Below are 22,248 nucleotides of genomic sequence, written 5' to 3'. Positions count from 1 at the left end.
CATACAAAAACTAGTGGGAGAACATCTTAACCTCCCTGGACACACAGTTACAGACTTGAAAGTTGCCATCCTCAAGCAAAAAAAAAAAAATTCAAAACCAAGCTGCATATGTGAAACTGCTGAGCTGTAATTCATATGCAAATTTGACACCATCAGAATGGGTCTAAATAGAGTTTGGAAATGGCTTACTCATCACCATAAGTGATTTTCTACTTGAGATATTCTCTCCTTCTTATCCACATCCGTGCAGATTGAATTGGCTCAGATTCTCACCTTCTTATCCACATCCATGCTTATTGAATTGGCTCAGAGGTAACACTCCCATCTCTGTATCCCTACTATCAGTTTCTTTGTGCATCTGAGGAAGTGAGCTACAACTCACAAAAACTTATGCCATAATAAAATGCTTAGTCTTTAAGGTGCCACTGGAGTCCTTGTTCTTTAAATAAATGACTCTACTGGTTGATGAAAGCTGAAAGGAGGCTCAATAGGGAGAAAGTTAGATGGACCAATGGTGGAAGTAAGAATGAAGAAGTGGCTCTTTCTCTTCACAAATATCAAATATTGGCAGGTTCCTCTCTGTTGTGATTGCACCATTAATATCTGTTGTGAATGAACACCGGGAGGCCCATAGCTATGGTTGTGGGAAGGGACACAGAGTTATCAAGCTGTTCAGGGCTGATAGATGTCATACTAGTTTCAGTGTGAGGTGGTCAAGGCTGGCTCTGTTCAAGTGAAGGCAGAAGTGGCTTGAGGAGAGCTGCCAGCAGCTGGCGCCCTAGGCGGAATGCGTGATCTGCGCCCCCGCCTCCATAGCCCTCAATGGCGTGACGTCATCACTGGGCGCCCCGTTGAACGCGGCGCCCTAGGCGACTGCTGAGGTTGCTTGCATCTACAGGCCATCCCTGAGTGACGGCCATTCCTTTCCTACCTATTCCACTTACTTTAGCAAAATAAAACAGCACAAAAAAGGCTGTTTTTTAAAGCAGAGGTAATTTATGGGGCCTGGAATTTCTCTCAGAGGACAAAGTGGTTGCACCTCAGTGTAGGGTTGCCAGATGGTTTCCACAAAAATACCGGACACACTTGATAAAAATTTGTCGACCAAAAAAAATATACATGATATGGGAAGTTTATTGACGACAATCTACATTACAGCATATATTTTACATTAGAGTGTGCGGCTTTTATCAATTTTTTAAAAACTCATCTTTTGCTCCAAACAAGTGAAAGGTATATTAAAAAAAACCCCACAAAGTTGACTTCTTACTGACTGAACACTCTGTTGCGTTCATCAGTCCATAGATTACCCATGACACTAACAATTCTTTCCAAACTGGCATTTGACACAGGAATTGAAACAGAATATTGAACCAATTTTAATAAATTTGGAGGAGCAGGTTCTTTGCTGAAAAAATATCCCTTACCTTAAAAGAGTGCTGCGAGATATGAGAAAGATGAAAGCTAGATAAAGGACAACACTGTCGCAAATCATACGTTTATAAAAGGAAAATATTCAGCACTACTGCATAGTTGCATACTGCCTGGCTGGTAGACATGCTCATGAAGCGTGAGCATGTATACCAGCCAAGCAGTACACAACTACGTACTGATACTTGTATCCAAGCGGCAAATTGGTATAGTAGTTCATAGCGAAGGCTTAGAGAGTGAGTGAGAATACTCGTGCACAAGTCAGATCATAACATGATGATAACATTTATTTAATTAGAAAATTCTGAACGTTTATATGTCTGGTACAGGGGCGGATATAGAGCAGGGCGAATGGGGCGGGCGCCCCGGGCCCCGCGCTTCAGAAAGCCCCGCGCATGCGCCGTGGCACTGCTGCGCATGCGCATCACGTCACTGCGCATGCGCCGTGGCAAAGGGGGACCCCGTGGAATTATGCTGCCCGGGGCCCCGCAAAACGGTCATCTGCCCCGGTCTGGTATTTTCTCAATTTGTTTACCGGACAGAGAGCTCAAATACCAGACTGACCGGTTCAAAACCAGACACCTGGCAACCCTACCCCAGTGTGACACAGTCACACGCTCAAGCATATCATCTTGCTGTACTGAAACATGGCATAACTGAGTAACCTGTTTAACAATGGAACAGGGTACAAAGGGGCTGTTGCATAACGATGTCAGGGAGCAGAGGCTGTTACCCTGCAGCAAAAGTCACCATCCGTCCTGTCATTCTGCAGCCCGGCACCAAAGCCCCACTTCCTGCCATGATGGCCCTGCCACCAAACCATTTGCCATGGTGATGCAGCGGGGCACCAACGAGTCATCCGCAAGCAGGGCTGTGAGGACAGGAGGCTCAATCACAAATAAACAGAGTTGTTGACTCGCGTCCCATGACTTAAGTCGCCTAGGTGACTCGGGTTCATTGTTTGTGACTTGAGACTCGACTTGAGATTTGCTAATTTTGTTAAATCGACTCAGTGAAAAAATTGTCCGAAAATTCCGATATGGATGGCTCGTACAAAAGTGACTGGACATTTTTAAAATTAAGATTTGAGACTCGACTTGGGACTTGACTCAAAAGCGACTTTAGGGACTCGAGACTCGACTTGAACGGTAGTGACTTGAGACTCGACTTGAACGGTAGTGACTTGAGACTCGACTTGGACTTGGCCATGACGACTGGAAGACAACACTGCAAATAAAAGGCTGTGCTGCCCAGCTTCCTGTTCCCTCCTCCCCCTGTTCTTTCCTATGAAAGGCAGAAAACAGCCTCTCCAGGAAAAAGGCTTCAAGAGCAGGCCCTTCTTGGGACCAGAGCTCTGACCTCCTCAACATGGCGCCCCTGTGCGGTAGTGACACCTGCGTCGTAGTAGGGCGGCATTTGACCTTCTCAACATGGCGGGCACAGCCCCCCCCCCTCTCTCTCTCTCTCTCTCTCCCCCCCTCCTTTTTTTTTTTTTACGTTGACCGTCTCAAGATGGAGGTCGCCATTCCGCCTCTTCCAAGATGGCGGTGCTTCCGGCCTGGCCCAACGGTTCCGGGCATGGCCGGCCTGTCAGACGCGGAGCTCACGAGGGAGCTGCGGGCCTTGGGCTTCCAGCCGGGGCCCGTCACCGACTCCACCCGCCAGCTCTACGTGAAGAAGCTGGGCCGCCTGCGGGCGGAGGGGGCGCCGCGGAGCCAGGCGGGGAAGGCGGCGGCGGGGCCCGTCCCCAGCATGGCCGGCCTGTCCGACGCCGAGCTGGGCAGGGAGCTGCGGGCCTTGGGCGCCCAGCCGGGGCCCATCACCGACTCCACCCGCCAGCTCTACGTGAAGAAGCTGGGCCGCCTGCGGGCGGAGGGGGCGGCCGGCCGGCGGAACCCGGGCAGCGCCTCCCCGCGCCGCACCCCCAGCCCGCTGGCGCGCAGGGCGCAGGGCCAGGCCGCGCGGGAGAGCGAGGAGGAGGAGGGGGACTGGGGGGAGGAGGAGGAGGAGGAGGAGTACCAGCCCCCCCGCAGAGAGGCAACAGAGGGGCTGGCCCCTAGGATCCAGCCGGGGAAGGCGGCAGCCTCCAGGGGGCGGGCCCCCAGCATCTTGGGGGGGGCAGAAAGGGGGTTAACCCTCAACTCCCAGGGCGGGCCAGAAGAGATCAGGTTGACCCCCAGCACCCAGAGGAGGACAAGAGATGTGGGGTTAACCCCCAGCACCCAGTGGGAGACCGACAGGGGGTTAACCCCCAGCACCCAGTGGAGAACAAAAGATGTGGGGTTAACCCCTAGCACCCAGTGGGAGACCGACAGGGGGTTAACCCCTAGCACCCAGTGGGAGACCGACAGGGGGTTAACCCCCAGCACCCAGTGGGAGACCGACAGGGGGTTAACCCCCAGCACCCAGTGGAGAACAAAAGATGTGGGGTTAACCCCCAGCACCCAGTGGGAGACAGACAGGGGGTTAACCCCCAGCACCCAGAGGAGGACAAGAGATGTGGGGTTAACCCCCAGCACCCAGTGGAGAGCAAAAGATGTGGGATTAACCCCCAGCACCCAGTGGGAAACAGACAGGGGGTTAACTCCCAGCACCCAGTGGAGAACAAAAGATGTGGGGTTAACCCCCAGCACCCAGTGGGAGACAGACAGGGGATTGACCCCCAGCACCCAGTGGAGGACAAAAGATCTGGGGTTAACCCCCAGCACCCAGTGGGAGACAGACAGGGGATTGACCCCCAGCACCCAGTGGAGGACAAAAGATCTGGGGTTAACCCCCAGCACCCAGTGGGAGACAGACAGGGGGTTAACCCCTAGCACCCAGTGGAGAACAAGAGACGTGGGGTTAACCCCCAGTACCCAGAGAGGGGTAGAAAGGGAGCCAACCCCAAGCACTCAGTGGAGGATAAAAGATATGGGTTTAAAGCCCAGCACGCAATGGGAGACTGACAGGGGATTAAACCCCAGCACCCAGTGGAAGACAACAGATGGAAGTTTAACACCCAGCACCCAGTGGGGGACAGCAGCAACAGGAATAGGGGGATTAATCCACAGGATCCCATGGAGAGCAGGGAGACAAGGGGGGTTAACATCTACTAATCAGTTGGCAAGGTCACCACTCAAGCAGGGGGCAGTAGGAAAAGGCAAAGGTTTGGAATTCTATCTTTCATGGTTCCTGTACTTGGCCACACTGGTGCTGTTGATGATTTTCCTGGGAATCCTGTGGGCGAAGATGATTGGGCCAAACTGGCTTCTGGGGACAGAAGAGAACAGTATGTGGTGGGGTTAAACCCTTTTTTTAATTGTCTCCCCATCTTTCTTCTCCCCTTCTTTAAAGTCCTTGTTTCCTTTTCCTCTGGTGTCTGTGTTCACTGCATTTAATTTTCTTCTCAGTGTCCTCACATGTTGTGTTTGCCTCTTGTCTCCCCAGTTTCTTTCCCTGGGACATCTCTTGGTATGTGGGTTTTTTTTTTTCAAGTGAACATGGATTGAGATTCTTCAAAACCATTGCTTTTATGAGGAGTTAAAATATGCCCTCATTAGAAAATTTTTTTCGTAATGATGAACTGCCTGTATACTTGCCCCTTATCTGTTTTAATGTCATTTTCTACAAAGCATAGGCATTACGTGTCCTTGATCTTGACCACTTCACAAGTACAGGACTTGACCTTACATTTTACTGCTCACCTCCAAGAACATACAAATTTAAATATGCCAAAAATTATTATCCCATAGCCTTAATGTAGCAAATGAATTCTGGTAAATTAAATTTGCAGGAATGCTGTATTTTTTCTACTTCCAGAATGAAGGAAGAGGGTTTGAAGGAGGTGATTGCCAAAACTCAATGGCTACATCTACACTGGCGCGTTCTCACGGAACAACTCTTTTGCGGAAGAGTTCTTCTGCAAAAACTCTTCCAGAAAAGAGTGTCTACACTGGCATGTGCTTTTGCGCAAAAGCATCCGTGCCAGTGTAGACGCTCTCTTGCGCAAGAAAGCTCTGATGGCCATTTTAACCAGAGGGCTTTCTTGTGCAAGAAATTCATGTTGCCTGTCTACACTGGCCTCTTGCGCAAGAACAGTTGCGCAAAAGGGCTTATTCCTGAGCGAGAGCGTCAGAGTTCTGGTGCAAGAAGCCCTGATTTCATACATGAGAACGTCAGTATACTTGCGCAAGAACATGCGGCCAGTGTAGACAGGCAGCAAGTTTTTGCGCAAGAGCAGCCGCTTTTGTGCAAGATCGCGCCAGTGTAGACACAGCCTATGTGTGTGCAAGCTGTCTTGTTGTCTTAAAGTCAGTGAATACTGCAAGAACATCAAACTTTTCTCTAGAATTATTTGCAAAATGGTTTGGAAACTCTATCTTATTTGCCTACTGAACAAAATTCCTTGGTTTTGCCCTGACATTTTTGTGTTACTAATGTATGGTTTCAATGAATAGAGCCTACCTTAGTTTTTTAAATAGTACTGTTTGACTAGTAAGGTAATACTCAATGGGATGAATGGTAGAAGAATCAGATGCTTAAAGAGGACCTGTACTTATTTTTAACTTCTAGTTATTTTTCTTTGTTTTCTAGTTTTTATTTTACATCTAACGCTTATTCTCTCTCAGTTCAACAGTTAACTGTGGATTGTGAGGCAAGGACAGATGATGTAAGTGTAAATTTAGTTTGGGTTTTTTTTTTTAAATCTTTGCTGTAAGGGCAGGCATCTTGCAGGCAGTTAACTAGCTGAGCAAATTTCACAAGTCAATAACTGTCAGTATCACTGCCAAAGCGCCTGTATCATTTTACAGGTAGAATGTAGTGGTTTACCAAAGTTAGATTTAATTGACTTTTTTGGTGGACAAGACTAGATTGTGACTATGTAGAACAGGGACGGGCAAAAGGGCCTCTGCAAGCTGGATCCGGCCCACCAAGTGTGTGGATCCAGCCCGCGGAGGCCCTGCTACTCTCCTGCCACCAGGCCAATTAGAGTCTGGGGACGGGGGAGGGCCCAAAGCCTCCTCCCGCCCTGCTAGGATCACATGATGCTGCACTGCTCACAAGGTGGGGGGGGAGAGCAGAGGAGGCTTCAAATGCTCCCCTACCTCCAGGCCAGTCAGGGTCTGGGGGCGGGGGAGCTGTGTGAAGCTTCCTTAACTCTGCCCTAGCCCTGCAAGGAGTCCATGACACTTCAAAGTGCCACATGCTCCTCACAGGACTGGAGGAGGCTTCCCGCCTCCAGGCCCTGATTGGCTTGGGGTTGGGGGAGCATGCCAAGCCTCTTTGAGGGCATGGGTGCCTAGTGGGAAGGGGGGGGCAAAGGGGCTTCCCCACCCCCAGACCAATCATGTTCTGGGGGTGGGGTAGCTCCGCCCCTTCCCATTTAGACCCTACCCCTTCTGGGGTGGCCCAGGGCTACTTCAAAAAATTTTGAAGTGGTCCCAGGGCAAAAGTTATTGCCCACCCCTGATATAGAAGAATCTGAAAGTTACAAATTTAAGCTACTGGAGATCTGAATCACTTGGTATTACTTTCTTTAGTTAATTGTAACATATGTGATTTAATCTGTAATAAAGATTTTACCTGTATAGTCAACTTTTCCAGTAGATGCTTTAATAAATCTAAATCCCTAATCTCTGTTGAGATGTTTATGCAGCCCTGATTTATTCCATAGTACACTATTGAGAGGGACAGACTTCTGTATCCGATTCAGAGTGGTGATAATGTTGTGAGGTTCTGGGGAAGTATATCATAAATCTGTTTACTCTACCTGAGTGTGAAGGAATTTTTCTTGTAGCTGCTATTGGAGAAGAAGGCTATGATGTTTGGGAGTTGGAAGCATTTGCCTTTCAAAGGAGAGATTCAGTAATTGAGAGGATTACACCCTGAGACTTTTTGCCTCAGTAATCCTGTATTTTAATTTTATCAGATGAGGTATAGTGTAACTGCACAGTCACTTCTGTTAGTATTTTGTTTTTGTATTTTGGCAGATGTGACTGCTATTTTGTTGCTCTTGATGCATTGATGTTTATTTTCTATTTCTGACTTTCAGTTCTGTCAAGCTAAACAGAAGGAGCTTGTAATGGCCGTGCTGTATGAATTGTATAACTACCTGGCAATACAAGCTGGTGAGTTCTGATTGCTGAATACTCCTAAATTCTTTATAATGCCAAACTGCATTGCCCAGCTGGCTGGACGTTTTTAAGTTTATTTTGAAGAGAGAAGATCTTCTGTGAGTCTGATGCCCTTAAGTGCCTAAATCACTTTTGGAAATTGTACTCAATACCATAGTAGAAGGTATTTAATATGTCTATTCAACCTTCTTTTCAAGTCAGGTTTTCATGGTCTTGGTTTGTGGACTTTCCTTCAACACTTGCCTTTCTTCTTGTTAGGATTTTTAGTGGTTACACGGTTACCTTTTAAAATTAATTTTTACATTCCTAATTGTAGTAGATGGTTGAAGTGGGGAGGTGTGCTCCTCTATAAATGGCACATTGATCAGTCAAGTTAGCATCCACCATACCTGACAGAAAGTATCTCTAATGCATTTGTCCAAATGTGCAGCTCTGTAGAGCAAGACAACAGTATTCTTGGCTTCTGTAATGGGTAGAGTATGCCTGGAAGCAATTGATTTGATTGCCCTTATCTTAGCCTATTTATGGTAGCTACAAATTTTATTAAAGGTCATACAATTATCAGGGTAGAGTATTTTAGCTCCAATCTTCTGTGCGAGCTTTTTGGCTACAGCTAAAACCGATTTAAAAGAATAACAGTTCCAGATGGTTCATTGCATTTCCCGATTTGTGCAAGGTGGGTTCCCCTCCCTCCCGCCCCAGGATTGTTTCCATCTATTTGACTTCTTTTCTAGGTAGTTTTGAGTGTGGAAACCCTGAGAAGCTAAAAAGTAAATGCATTCTGGTTAGCGAAGCAAAGAATTATGTGGCGGTAAGTAAGCTTGGAATGAGTGTTAATTGTTTCATATTCTAGTTAATTTATTTCTGTCTGTTATTTATCATTTTATAAAACAATGTACTATCTGGTTAATTTCTTAATCCAGTTCTTAGTCTTTCTGATCTCTCCAGCTGTTCCTTTGGCCAGTCTTGTTCTAAGGAGTTCTTTCAGAAAATAATTGTCTACTCCATTGTTCTGACAATACAGTTTTAGCTGTTGCAAAGCTAACTAATATTGTTGCTTCACCTTGGTTGTCAGTCTTTTGATGCTAGAAACCTCCCTGTACTGGGGACTGGCAGCAGTGTGATTTTTCCCAAACTCACCCCAAAGTGATAGGAGGCAAGCTGCTTTGATCTGACATTCCACTTCTCCATAGCTGATTGTCAGCAAGATTGTGTTGTATTTAGCAAATCTCAAGGGGTAACCGTGTTAAGATGGAGTGGAAATAACAGGAACCCAGAATTTATAACAGAAAAAGAAGGGAAGGGAAAAAAATACCATGTCAATTGTAGTACCCGTGCTAATGAGGCTAATTGGGCTGGAAGTGTCCCATACTTAGCTTTTGATGTAAATGCGGTGTTAATGCAGGAAGACTGGCTTTACAATGTGGCATCCAGTTAATGTCTTTTGTTCCGGCCCAAGGAACTAGTGTCAAATTTGCATATGAAGGTTAATTCCACACTCTCTCTGTAATTGACTTGTGAAATCCCTTTGTAGAAGAATGGCTACTTTTAAAACCATGAATGAGTGCCTAGGCAGGTTAAAATGTTCCCCTACAGGTTTGTGTGTGTTGCCATTTCTGATGTCTGATTTGTGTCTATTTATCCTTTATCATAGAGACTGTCCAGGTTGGCCCATGTACATGGCAGAGGGGCATTGTTGGCATATATCACATTAGAGAATATGCAGTTGTATGAGCCTTTGATGTGATTAGGTCCTGTGATGATGTCACTTGTATACATGTATGGACAGAATTGGAAGTGGGGTTTATTGCAGTGGTAGGTTCCTGAGTGAGTGTGTCTGAGGTGTGATTTATGGCTGCTGGAAAGGATTTGCTTCAGCTTGGGGGGTTGTCTGTAGGCAAGGATTGGCCTGTCTCCCAAGTTCTGTGAGAGTGAGAGATCATTTTCCAGGATAGGTTGTAGATTGTCAGTGATGTGTTGGAGGGGTTTAGGCGGGAGTGGAGACAGATGATGGCTAATGGTGTTCTGTTATTTTCCTTGTTGGGCCTCCCTTGAAGAAGCAGATTCCTGGGTACTTATCTGGCTCTATCTATCTGTTTCTTCACTTCCCCAGGTGGATATTTAAGTTTTAAGAATGCCTGATAAAGATCTTGTAGGTATTTGTCTCTATCTGTGAGATTGGAGCAAATCCAGTTGTATTTTAGGGACAGTCTGTAAACAATTGATCGTGTGATGTGTCCTGGATGGAAGCTAGAGGCATGTAGGTAAGGTCAGTAGGTTATTGATATAGGCTGGTGTTAATGTGGCCATAATTTAATTGTACTGTAGTGTCAAGGAAGTGGATCTTTTGTGTGGACTGGTCCAGGCTAAGGTTGATGATGAGTGGAAATTGTTGAAGTCCCTGTGGAATTCTTCGAGCATCGCCTTCCTTTGGGTCCATATGATAATGTCATTAATGTAGCATAAGTAGAGAAAGGGTGCTTAGGGATGAGAGCTAAGAAAACATTGTTCGAGTTCGGTCATAAAAATGTTGGCATGTTGTGGGTAGGGGTGTAAGCGACTAATCAACTAGTCGACTATCTGATAGGCAAAAGCTTATCAGCTAGTCTATACACTAGTTGACTAGTCACTTCACCCCCTTGCTGCCTCTATCAGAAAGAGGCAGCAAGAGGAGGAGAGGAAGGAGTGCTGGGGAGAGCCAGCTTAAAAGCTAGTTCCCTCCCCCGCCCCCCAGCTCTAGTTCTGTGGGAGGGGTTAGGGGCTCAGTGGCGGCATTCCACCTTTGAAATGTACAAGAGTCCCCGCTGGGGCTCTTGTACATTTCAAAGCAGAAGCGCCACATGGAGCTTGGGTCCAGCAGGGGATTCAGAGTCCCCCACTGTCTTCTGGCTCCACCTGGCCTTTCAGTCTTTGAAATTCACAAGAGCCCCTGCTGGAACTGTTGTATATTTCAAAGGCAGGAACTCCCTGTAGCACTTCTGCCTTTGAAATGTAGCAACAGCCAGGCAGGCTCTTGCTACATTTCAAAGCGAAGTGCCCTTATCGACTAATCGAATAGTCGATGGCAATTCCATGGACTACTTGATTAGTTGATCAATCTGATTTTAACATCCATAATTGTGCGGTCATGAGGGTGCCCCTGGCAGTGCCGTTGACTTGAAGGTATAAATTATCCCAGAATTGGAAATAGTTGTGTGTGAGGACAAAATCACATGGCTCAGCCACCAGATGTACTGTGGCATCAGGGATAGTGCTCCTGACAGCTAGTAGTTCACCTCATGTGGAAACTTGGTGTAAACAGCTTCTACATCCATGATGGCCACACATCCTACAATGTGATCTGTGCCAGCAGAGTGTCTCTGCCGTGTATATTCGCCAACCTGGACAGTCTCTGACAGGGGTGGGCAATAATTTTTAATGGGGGGGGGGCACTCCAAGATTTGGTAAGTGGACAAGGGCCGCACTTCTATGCAGAGGCGCCAGGTCTGGGATGGCGGGTGGGGTGTAGAAGGGAGCTTGGGATATAGGAGTGGGCTGTAGGAGAGGGTGTGGGTTCTGAGAGGAAGTTGGAGTAAAGGAGGAGGTTATGATCTGGAGCAAAAGCTTGGGGTGCCTCTAGACTACATGGCTCTGTTGACGAAGCCATGTAAAGTAGTTTACTCGACGTAGTCAATGAAGCGGGGATTTAAATAATCCCCGCTTCATTACAATAAAAATGGCTGCTGCGCTGTGCCGCCAATCAGCTGATTGTTGGCACAGCGCAGCAGTCTAGACATGGCGCGGTTGACAGGGGAAGCCTTTGTCGACCCTCCAGTATGCCTCGTGAAAGGTCTAGACTGCCACGCTGTGCCGGATCAGCTGATTGTCAGCACAGCACGGCAGCCATTTTTATTTTAATTAAGCGGGGATTATTTAAATCCCCGCTTCATTGACTACGTCGAGTAAACTGCTTTACAGAGCCATGTAGTCTAGACACACCCTTGGTGTGCAGGATCCAAGAATGGGTATTAGTGCAGGAAAGGATTCTGGCCTGGGGGAGGGTTGCAAGAGGGAGTGCAGGGTTTGGGAGGAAGTCGTGACCTGAAGGAGGTGGAGAGAGTAGATACAGAGAGTTTAGGTGGTGACCTGGGGCAGGAAGTTGGGAGGAGAGAGACATTAGAAATGGTAACACACAGAAATCTATAGGGGAACATTTTAACCTGCCTGGGCACTCATTCCTGGATTAAAAAGTAGCTATTCTTCTACAAAGGGATTTCACAAGCCAATTACAGAGATAGAGTACGTAATTGACCTTCATAAGTGAATTTGTCACTGTTTCCCTGAGCTTGTACAAAGACATTAACTAGATGTCACATTATAAATCCAGCCTTCCTGCATTCAACACCTCATTTACATCCAAACTTAAGTATGGGACACTTCCAGCCCACACAGTTAGCCTCATTAGCACGGGTACTACAATTGACAGGTATCTTGTTTTTTTTTCTTCCCTTCTTTTTCTGTTATAAATTCTGGGTTTCTGTTATTTCCACTCCATCTTCCAGCTCATCTGAAGAAGTGGGCTTTGCCCACAAAAGCTCATGACACTATATATATTTTTGTATTTAGCAGTTATTCTCAGAAGCATATGGAGAGCATTGTTTTACAGTGTGCTTAATGTATGATTTACCATACTTATAAAATTCTAGACAAGATTCCAGGCTAGTCTGTAGATTTCGTTTGCCTCTCTGCCAGTTTTCTTTGTTAGTTAAATTGATGGTAAGAAGCAATCTGGAGAAAAATGCAGGTAGAGCATCTCCTATTATAGCAAGACAATAATGTTATTTCACCTTCTCAAATGAATACAGAACTAATCTTCTTATGGATTTTTTCCATGCAGAATGTAACGGGCAGTTCCCCAGAGAAGTTAGAAGATGCCATGCAATGGATATTGGACAGTGACAATGATTTGGGGATATGGTGAGTAAGTGGCATCATGAGCTGTTCAAGTTATAATTTTCCGTACTGGCTGACCTTACTGACTTGACACTTAGTATATATTGGCTTGTTGGCATATCACCTATCATCTTAGATCTCACGGCATAAGCCAGGATTGGGGTGGTCAGTACTTGGATGAGAGAAGCTCCAAATTAAAAGAAGTGTGCTGCAGGAACTGTTGGTGATTCACTAGGTGATCATTTTTCCTTGATCTGCGTCCCAGCATCACATTAGGGAGCGTTATGCTCATGGAGCTTGTCTTTCAGATGATGGATACATCTGAAATCCTGGATTCTTGTGGTTAACTATCCCATGGCACTTAAAGACAATACCTTTTATTGGACTAGTTTCTGTTGAAGAAAGAGACAAGCTTTCAAGCGACACAGACCTCTTCTTCAAGTCAGTATAGCTCGAAAGCTTGTCTCCTTCACCAACAGAAGTTTGTCCAGCAAAATATACTATCTCACCCTCTGTGTGTCTCTAGCATCCGAGGATCAATACTGTTACAACAGCACTGTAAAACATTTGGAAGTGTTAGTCCAGGTGTCCTGTCTGTGTTCCATCTGTGTGTGATTATAATCTGCCTTTTACAATTCTCCTTCGTGCTTTCCACTCTATACTTCTTTCTTCAGTATTTCTGCTGCAAATAGTGCTTTGATGTTCTAATGTACAGCCACAGTCTGCCATTGAAGTGACTACATTTCATTAGGGAATGAAGCCATCCTGTAAGCTAGTAAAATGCTATGGGATCTGAGGATGAAAGCTGCTATTTAAAAAAGAGAAAAGAATATTCTGAATGACATATTTAGAGTGTATCAGCTTTAGTGTATATTATAGCAGATGTACCTGGTGTTGCTTGGGTCCTTAACTCTTTTTTTTTTTTTTGAGGGTGTGGGGTATGCAGTAGTCAAGGTGGGATTGGATGGTGTGGGGGAATGAAGGGCAGGGGGGAAGGAGTCAGGGCAAGGGGTGAGGGGTGGAGGAGTAGTAATCAGGACAAGGGACTGGGGGTGAGGAGGAGCTCAGGGCAGGAGGTTGGTATGGGGGGCTTCAGTGAGGGATTGGGATGAAGAAAGTGGCTCAGAGCAGGGGGCAGAGGGTGTGGGGTGCAGGAGTGAGGGTTTGGGGGTGAAGAGGACCTCAGGGTTGGGAGGTGTGGGAGGATTCAGGGCAGGATTGCAAAGTGCTGTGGCAATGTGAGTGGCACTGTTCCAGTGGGGGTTTCTCCTTATCAGACCCCCTACCTTTCCGTGTTATGGAAAACTGGGTTTACAGGCATATCCCATTGTCCTACCACAAACAAACCCTGACTGTGCTTTATGTTATGATAAAAGGAAGCTGCATTCCAAATTTAGTGGTCCTAGCTCTTACCATTTAAGAGGAATTTTTGAAAAAACAAACTCAGACGGATGGACAGAAAGATGCACATTTCTAAAATACAGGCAGTCCCCGGGTTATGTACAAGATAGGGACTGTAGGTTTGTTCTTAAGTTGAATTTGTATGTAAGTCGGAACTGGTACATATTGTAGGGGAAACTCTAGCCAAACATTTCTCCAGAGCTCAGTTTTGTTCTCCCACACCTCACTTCCCTCAGTCCTTTATTCTCAAGCTGAGGTGTCTGCTGAGAAAAGCCGCTCCGCGTCTGCCTGGTCTGCTGGGGGCGGGGGGGGGGGAGGGCTAGCTTCGCGTCTGCCTGGTCTGCTGGGGAGAAGCAGCTAGTGCGGGGTTGCCTCACCCTGTTTGTAAGTAGGGATCCGATGTAAGTCGGATCCATGTAACCCGGGGACTGCCTGTATATAGTAAGAAGAACAACAACAAAATACCTGATGAATGAAAAGGCTCTCATTAGCTTCACTGAGTGTGGATCTGAGATTGAGCATTGCCTGTTATGTTTCATGGACAGCCATAATTTTAACACTTGAGAGAGGAGGGAGAAATATTTGTATTTGACAGTCTTAATTCAATCTGGTTAGAAGTCGGCATCCTGTGAAAATCAGCTTAAGATTTTGTTCAGCCCTTTTGAAAAATGTGAAATGCTATATAAGTGCTTGCTGTATATTTATAAAGGCTCTTCTGCCTCTCATTTAGCTATTCTCGTGGACTGTGTGGGTGGTACTAAGAACCACTAATTGTAGCAGGGATCCATTATAAATGTAGTTTAAAGTGCCAAAACACAGATACATTATCTGAAAGCAAACTTATTTTGGAGAGCTGTCAAGGAGGGAAAATATTAGCAATCTGAAGTTGCCCACTTTGCAGTTATTCAGAGATTAGATTGAGCTAGCAGGTCTTATTATGCCATACCAGCACATCTCTCATGTTTCCATCAGTTTCTGAAGGATTTAATGATGCAGGGAACAAAATATAAGCCTGTAGCTCTTATGGTTGAATATACAATCAGAATGTATATACAGTATTGTCTTCCTGAGTCAGTGAACATACTAACATAACTCTCAAAGATGTGACCTGCCTCTCTTCAGTATTAACTCTGGGGTCTAGTAATGATGCATGTTAACTGTTTCACTGCTCTTTAACTTATTTCAGCAGAAACACTGGAGTCGTGGATATAGCTTGAGGAGAATTAATTTTTTCTCCAAATCTGCCACCTACAGCTACTGCTGTAATCTAATGTGCCATGTGTTGTCTATTTCTTTATGATTCTTTGAGTGTGAAGACTATAGAACTACACAGTGTTCCTTTGGTGGGAGAGTGTTTGGATTTGTAGGTGGGATGGGATTCAGTGCTTTCTAGTCAATGTTTTGAATAAAAACACTGTTCAAGACCTAGACTTGCAACACAAAACACACTCCTGGTATTTATATTCACCATAATTAACTACTCCATCAACAGTTCACCAAATTGATCCAGTGTTTGGCAGCTGATTACGAAACTCAGACAGAATGTATAGTGTGCTTAAAAAACTCCTGTTGGCTTTTTAACAGACTTGATGTGAAGTTATTTTTGACAGTGTGTTGGTAAAAGCAGAACAACATAAAATCGCTGTGCTTGGTAATTCTTCTGCCAGTTCTATACATTCATTTAAGATTTGGACTATAAATTGGACAAAGTGGTTGTGAAACAGTTGGATATCTCCAGTTACAGCAAGGCTCAGTTAACCAGCTATAACTGCCAGTGAGTTGTTACTTGCATGCTGTCAAGCTGAGGAGGGTAATTTGGACTACTGTCTATAGTGGGCCATTCATTATAACGCTAGTCTAAATTTAAAAAATAAATGTAATTCACCTCTTACAAATTGGAGCACTTTCAGTTGTATTTACCTAATACTTACTGGTTTAATAGATCCAATAAGTTAGCAAATCCAGGTGTAGATAGACCTATCTGTCTGACTAAGTAGATGTATGAGTGAATTTGGGAGCATGTTATGGGCTGTACTATAAATGCTTTCCAAGGTTGTGTCTGGTTTACTTTAGCCCTGCTTGGTTTGGTGTCACTTTTCCAGCTAAACAGTTTATGCACATCTGAAGCAAGGAAAACAGTGCAGCCTCCACAGACATTCACACTCTTAGCTGTTCTCTGCACAACTGCTGAAAAGCGACTCAGTAAATATTTCCTTGTCTCTATGCTGGGAGGCAGGAATCCAATTTACAGTTTAATCTTCTGCTCACCCAGAAGTGCTATCAAAGCATATCCAAAGGGACACTTCAGTTTACCAGTGGGAGTTCTGATCCTGGTGCCTTTTCTAAAGCCATATTGCTTCCTTGCTAAGCCCCCAGTGCTGAAATGCTCCGGAAAGACCCGCACTGAGAATGCTTTAGTGTTTGCTACATGGTGTACTGAAAGAGTTACCACTGCTACAATATGTTTGCTCATGTTCTCCTAATTAAAGTGTGTTTCTGGAGTCTGTGCACTCAACAACGATGGTTTTCTGCCTTTTCCCATCAGGTTAAAAGGGGAAGACCCTTTGGAACCAGTTACCAGGATAGACCAGGTGGTATGCCTCGAATCCACCCGTCCTCGGATGGGGTTAGGCTGCCGTTTCCGCCGGGCACTAATCACTGCCATGATGAACCTTTTCATCTTCTTTTGGAGTAAGTCTTTAGCCTTAATAGTTGAGCTTTCCTGTCCCTGCACAACTCCCACAAACACATTACATTAGTGGTAAAAGGTAAATTCTCTTGGCTACTGTCTGAGTAGCTCAGGAACATGAAGGCCAGGCGTACTGGCCACTGTTGGAGCAGTCTAGAGCCACCACACTGCAGCAGTGGCAGGAGAAGTTTGGGTAGAGGTCTCATGGTGGGGGTTGGAGTGCTGAAGGGAGTGAGGGCTCTGGGTGGTAGGGGGCAAGGGCATTCCTTGAAAGCAGTGACATGTCTCTCCCTCTCAGCTCCTAGCTCTGTGTGCTGCCTCTGGCTGCAGGCACTGCCCCCACAGCTCCCATTGGCTATGGTTCCTGACTGAGGAGCTTAGAGAGGGGCATGTCGCTGCTTCCAAGAATCTGGGTAGGGAGCCTGCCAGCCCAGCCAAATCCCCTCTCAGCACCAGTGGAGTCCTGGGCTGCTCCCACTGAGCAGTCACAGTGGCCCCTGGACTACACCCCCTTGCACCCACAGCTCCTCCACAAGTACCTGCCGCGCACTCAGGATTTAATCGAGTGTAGTACAAGTCAGGCGGCCATGCATTTTTGTTTACTGCTCATGACCTGTCCATGACTTTTACTAGAAATGCCTGTGACTAAAATGTAGCCTTCCCTATAATCTAAATAGACAAGACAGACATGGGAAGTACCATTATTCCCATTTTACAGAGGGGTAACTGAGGTACAGAGAGAGTGATTTGTTCACAGTTATATAGGTGGTTGTTGGCAAAGCCACAACTTGAATCTACATCTCATGAGTCCCAGCACGGTGCCTTAACCACAGGGCCTTCCTTCCTCTTTGTTCTGATCCTCACGGTTCATCTTGATTATTTTGGGGTGGGCTAAGTGAGGGGCTTGCATTTTAGTGCTGAGACCAGTGGTGATCCTGATTTCCCCGGTAGAAGGGAACACTTCAGGTGAAACTTGCCAAGGCAGATGCCGACTTTCTACAATGCCAGGACCTGCCTGACCCCCGTTCTGCCCAAGTTCCCACCGTGTCTCACCTCTTCCTGCCCCTGTTCTGCTCCCTCCCCCGAACGTGCCCCACCCTCGCCTCTCCTGTATGCTGCGGAACAGCTAGTCTGCAGCAGGCAGGAGGTGCTGAGAGGGGGGCTACTGGTGGGTGCTTAGCACTCATCATTTTTTCCTGTGGGTGTTCCAGCTCCGGAGTATCCATGGAACTCCCTCCCCCTGGTAGTTTGACTCCTGGCACTGTCAGTTTCAGAATTCCTATGCATTGTGGGGGAAGGATAGCAGAGTGGTTTGAGCATTGGCCTGCTAAACCCAGGGTTGTGAGTTCAATCCCTGAGGGGGCCATTTAGAGATCTGGGGCAAATCTGTCAGGGATGGTACCTGGTCCTGCTGTGAGGGCAGGGGACTGGACTCAATGACCTCTCAAGGTCCCTTCCAGTTCTTGAGATGGTATAGCTCCTATTATTATTATTATTATTTATTATTATTATTGTGATTGCCACAATAAACAACATGAATAACACAGATATAGTTCCAGGCAGGCCCTGGATAGTTGTGTCTAATAACAAAGTGCGAAATACAGCGGCTAACATCCATTAAACACATGTATATGGGTGCATATGCTTCCTGTTGTGTCCTTCCATTCATAGCTCTAATTGCTCTCTGGGGGATCCTGATCCTGCTGAAATATCGCTGGCGGAAGAAGGAAGAAGAGGAGCAGGCCATGTATGAAATGGTGAAGAAAATCATTGGTAAAGCCCTAACAGCTCTGTGGCAATTTTAAAATGCAGTCTCCTCCTTTCAGACAATTTCACTTCCCTTTTGTTCCTTTGTGTTCTGTGTACAGCTGTTGTCCAGGATCACTACAAAGAGTGGGAACAAAGGTTGGAGCGATACCCATACGTAGGCATCCTTCATGTTCGAGACACCCTCATCCCCCCCCAGAGCAGGTGAGCAATTCCTTTCATTTAAGAAGAGAGCCTTCAGCTCAGTTCAGTGTGCACTCATGGGGTAACTGAGCGCAAGCAGAGCAGGGTGGGAGGAATTTTAAGAGGAATGAGTCTGGCATTTGAAATTGCAAAGGATTCTGCTATAACCCAGATTGCTGTAACTCTCTGTGGTTAAATGTGATAGGCCCAGTGCTATGAAATGTAGTTGTAGCCATGTCAGTTCTAGGATATCAGTGGGTGGAGTGATCTTTTATTGGGCCAACTAATGTTCCCTCTAATCTTTTTCCATCCAGGTGTGGAATAAATGTTATGTGCAGAGGCATGTGCAAATGTGCACCACCCATAAAAATAAAAAACTAGTAGTGTGCGCTCAGCTAATCAGCTGGGCAGCATTTGAATGTTTGAAACTCTCTTGAGCGTCCGCACAAGGGCACAGCTCACGGGGAACACTGGGACCAGCACTTACGGGGGAGAGAGAAGTTCTTGGGCCACACAGTGCTTTTCTCCTAGTGCTAACAGTTTGAACACTGGCACAGTGTATTGTCTTATCAAGCAGATATTGGTTTGTTTGCTTTTCTTGGGTGTTGGGAGTTCTGTTTGTGTTCCCTCTCCTAACCTGAATCAGATATTATCCTGAGCATCTCCACTGTTTGTCATACTACCTGGCCAGGAGAAGGGCAGTGCTGTTCCTTTCAGAATGAGTCCCCAGCGTGTAGCCAGAGCATCAGTGTGTCTCTTTCCTGGATGGTTCTGTGCGTTGCCTTATCATAGAAGTGAGACTAATCTCATTTGGGTTTTCCACCAGCCAGAGCAAAGCAATTGTCAGTTAGGCAGATGGAACTGGAAGAGGCTGTCCAGTTACGGGCAGATTGTTGGGGTGGTTGTTCTTCAAGGAGGCAGAATGGTTGAGTAGGTGTATCGCAGGGGAATTAGCCAACAGGGTCCTGTTTTTTTTATTCCTTTGCCAGAGTGTGCCACTTCATCTCTAAAGTTCTGTTTTCTCTTCACTAAAATGGAGATCATCCCTACTTTGTAGAATACTTTGAGATCGTACTGCTATGAAGTACAAATCCTTTATCATTTTCATCCTTAATCAGGCTCCGTTCTACCAGTAGGAAAAAGGTCTGATGTGGTTTGACCTGATGAAAAAGGTTTGAGCCCATTTGGCTGTATGGGATCCTGAGCTGAAAGCTGGGAGCACAACTGGACACTAATCCAGAACAGCAGGAAGTTCCACTTGGTGTTCTAAAATCAAAGGGAGCTCTGCAAGCCTTATTGTAGGAGGCAGTTACTAATCGGGGTCTCCTTACACCACAATTCTGTGCAATCCCTAAGCCTCCTTGTACGTCCTGAAGGGCTCATGTTCCACAGTATTTAGAACCATTTGTACCTTGATACCCATCTCAGAACTAGCTCTGCATGTTCACTTTGATCTCCTTGACTCCATATTGGGAGGGAGGTAAGACTCCCTTTGAGTAGGCAGTGACAAATGCACCAACCAAGAAAGCGTTGGGCAGAGATGACTATTCCTTTTTGCTGTTGCTTCCAGGAAAAAAATGAAGCGGGTCTGGGACAGAGCTGTGGACTTCCTGGCTTCGAATGAATCACGGATTCAGACGGAGTCACACCGGATAGCAGGGGAGGATATGCTGGTGTGGAGATGGACTCAGCCCTCTTACGTCTCCGATTCAGAGCACTAACCAGGAGCAAAGGAGGAGCTGATGGTTCAGTCTGTGCCAAGGGACAATTCTCTTTGGATGTGAGGAGGGGTGGACAGGAGTTCTAACTTTCTCAGTTGAGAATCTCCTTTACTCCCTGGCCATCTATTTCTGAGAGACACTTAACAGATTTTTTTTAGGGCAATAATCTTGGATTGTGAAAAGAGGGACGTGAGCTAGAGGAGAAGCCAGAAGCATACCAAAGCTAGCTGTCCAGTGAGTGTTTGAACTCCATAAGTAAACAAACACATAATCACTCGAATACCTAAAAGAAAGGGACAAGGGAACTCTTTGCCCAAGGGCTAGGATGTTTAAGACTGACCTTTACTATGGGAAGACCAATAAGTGGTCTTACCCATCGGCAAATGTTTTTTAAAAGAATTTCCCATGGAAACATCAGGAATGGGAGTTAGGAACCATTCATTTTAAAATGCTTTTTAGCTCACTAGCATACCAAGAATCAAACACTTAACCTGACGCTTCACAGAGGAGATCTCTGGGTGTGTTTGTTTTATGTGGGTGGGACTGAGAGAGGATTGGGTCACGTGCCTTGAGAGATTTGGGGTATGAAGGGCTGGAGGCGAGGAGGTGATCTCCTATGCTTTGTATGTCTGCTTTCACTGTGCTTTGTTAAATACTGGGAATGGTGGGGCAGGTGGAAAATGACAGAATACAGGTGTTTATAAGGAGCATGCTCTTAGGGCTGCATCCGAAAATAACCACTCCATTGTACAAATAAAAAAAACCTGGGAATGAACATCAAGGGTGAATGTACAAGTCTATACTGGGCCGCTGCAATGTGTGTGTATTCTTTTGGAGAGCAGATACACAATGCTTACTGTGCTGATGCAGGGATTGTTTGCGGGAGTTAATGTGGCAATGCTGCAACACTTAATGTGCAGAGATCAACTCTCCGTTAACACTGCAGGCGTTGTGTTTTGTATATACAGCTGTGTGGCTAAATGTGTTTGGTTTGATGTACAATTAAGAAGTGTTTATCCTGAGGAGAAAATAGCACCAGTGTGTGGAGGCCTAGGCAGGACTGAGATACGGTTGTTCAGCCTCAGCATTTCCAACATCTTAAACTTGTTATCCCAAGCTCTGCTAGGATAGCCACGGCCAAATGCACTTCTGGCTTAACTCCAGTGGCTTCCCACCCTTACGCCAGCAGTGATTTGACCCCATATAACCAGGAGATTTTATTCCCATTAGTGTCATAAATATTATACCTGTAGCCCATGTTCATGGAGAGCTGCTTCTTCAAGGGTCTGGACTGGCAGGCAAGCTTGACAAGGCCATTGAATCTTAGCTCTCCTATCCATGGACCTGCATGGAATTGGTTTTCAGTGTATGGAAGTGTGTTCTAATCATGAAGCTTGCCCTTCTGCCTCCCCAGATGGCCACAGTGAAAACTGAAGGATTGCTGGGGGCTTTTTCCCTGAGCATTCTCTGGCTGCCTTGGATTCATTATATATCCCGCTGGCTCGTCAGAGAAGCTCAGTACAGAAAAGCAGTCTCCAGAAACAAAGCAACAGGAGGCCTTATTAGTTAAGTAGGAGAGATCCCATGTTGAGTTGAATTTTATCCTTGTATTCTCCCTTTTATGGCTTAGGCAGGGTGTTTGAACAAAAGAGGAAACTCAACAGCTGTGTCCAAGACATTAACCATCTTTCCTATGCCTTATTGGTTAAAACAGTTGATAAAAACAAAGGCAGCCTTTTTTTTAATGTGCTCGGATAAGATCTTCGTATCCTTTGGTGCTTGCGAAAACTCCCATTGTGCCTCCTGTCTTACATCTTTTAATATATATATATGGGTTTTGTAATTTTTTTTAACCATCAGATTTAGAGTGAAAAAGTTCAAACACTGCACTTAATCTTTTGTATTTATGAAATTTTATTGTAGGATAAATCTCTCTGGGTTGGTGCTATTTATTACACATTTGACTTGGGTCTGTACATTTAATTTCAGAATAAATTTGTTAATGCTA

At 45.7% G+C, this 22,248-nt stretch overlaps 1 protein-coding gene across 1 annotated transcript; it reads left to right on the top strand.

Moving 5' to 3' along the window:
* Nucleotides 1–2,976: 2,976 nt before the first annotated feature.
* Nucleotides 2,977–22,248, top strand: LEMD2 (LEM domain nuclear envelope protein 2). The gene is made up of 9 exons (XM_075910584.1): nt 2,977–4,702; nt 6,042–6,082; nt 7,466–7,541; nt 8,282–8,358; nt 12,424–12,503; nt 16,426–16,571; nt 18,241–18,342; nt 18,438–18,540; nt 20,090–22,248. The coding sequence occupies exons 1-9, from the start codon at nt 3,010–3,012 to the stop codon at nt 20,238–20,240; spliced, it is 2,469 nt and encodes an 822-aa protein (XP_075766699.1). The 5' UTR covers nt 2,977–3,009; the 3' UTR covers nt 20,241–22,248.

The sequence above is a fragment of the Pelodiscus sinensis genome, chromosome 27 (genome assembly GCF_049634645.1).
Source record: "Pelodiscus sinensis isolate JC-2024 chromosome 27, ASM4963464v1, whole genome shotgun sequence".
In the NCBI taxonomy this organism is placed as follows: Eukaryota; Metazoa; Chordata; order Testudines; family Trionychidae; genus Pelodiscus; species Pelodiscus sinensis.
Note: the sequence above shows the minus strand (reverse complement) of the source record. Positions and strands in the feature narration are given on the sequence as shown.

What these genes read in the sequence shown, in the direction of transcription:
- LEMD2 (XM_075910584.1), top strand. Translation starts at nt 3,010, where the DNA reads ATGGCCGGCCTGTCAGACGCGGAGCTCACGAGGGAGCTGCGGGCCTTG. An exon ending in TCTGGGGACAGAAGAGAACA is followed by an intron (nt 4,703 to 6,041) that starts GTATGTGGTGGG and finishes ATTCTCTCTCAG; the next exon opens with TTCAACAGTTAACTGTGGAT. An exon ending in AAGCAAAGAATTATGTGGCG is followed by an intron (nt 8,359 to 12,423) that starts GTAAGTAAGCTT and finishes TTTTCCATGCAG; the next exon opens with AATGTAACGGGCAGTTCCCC.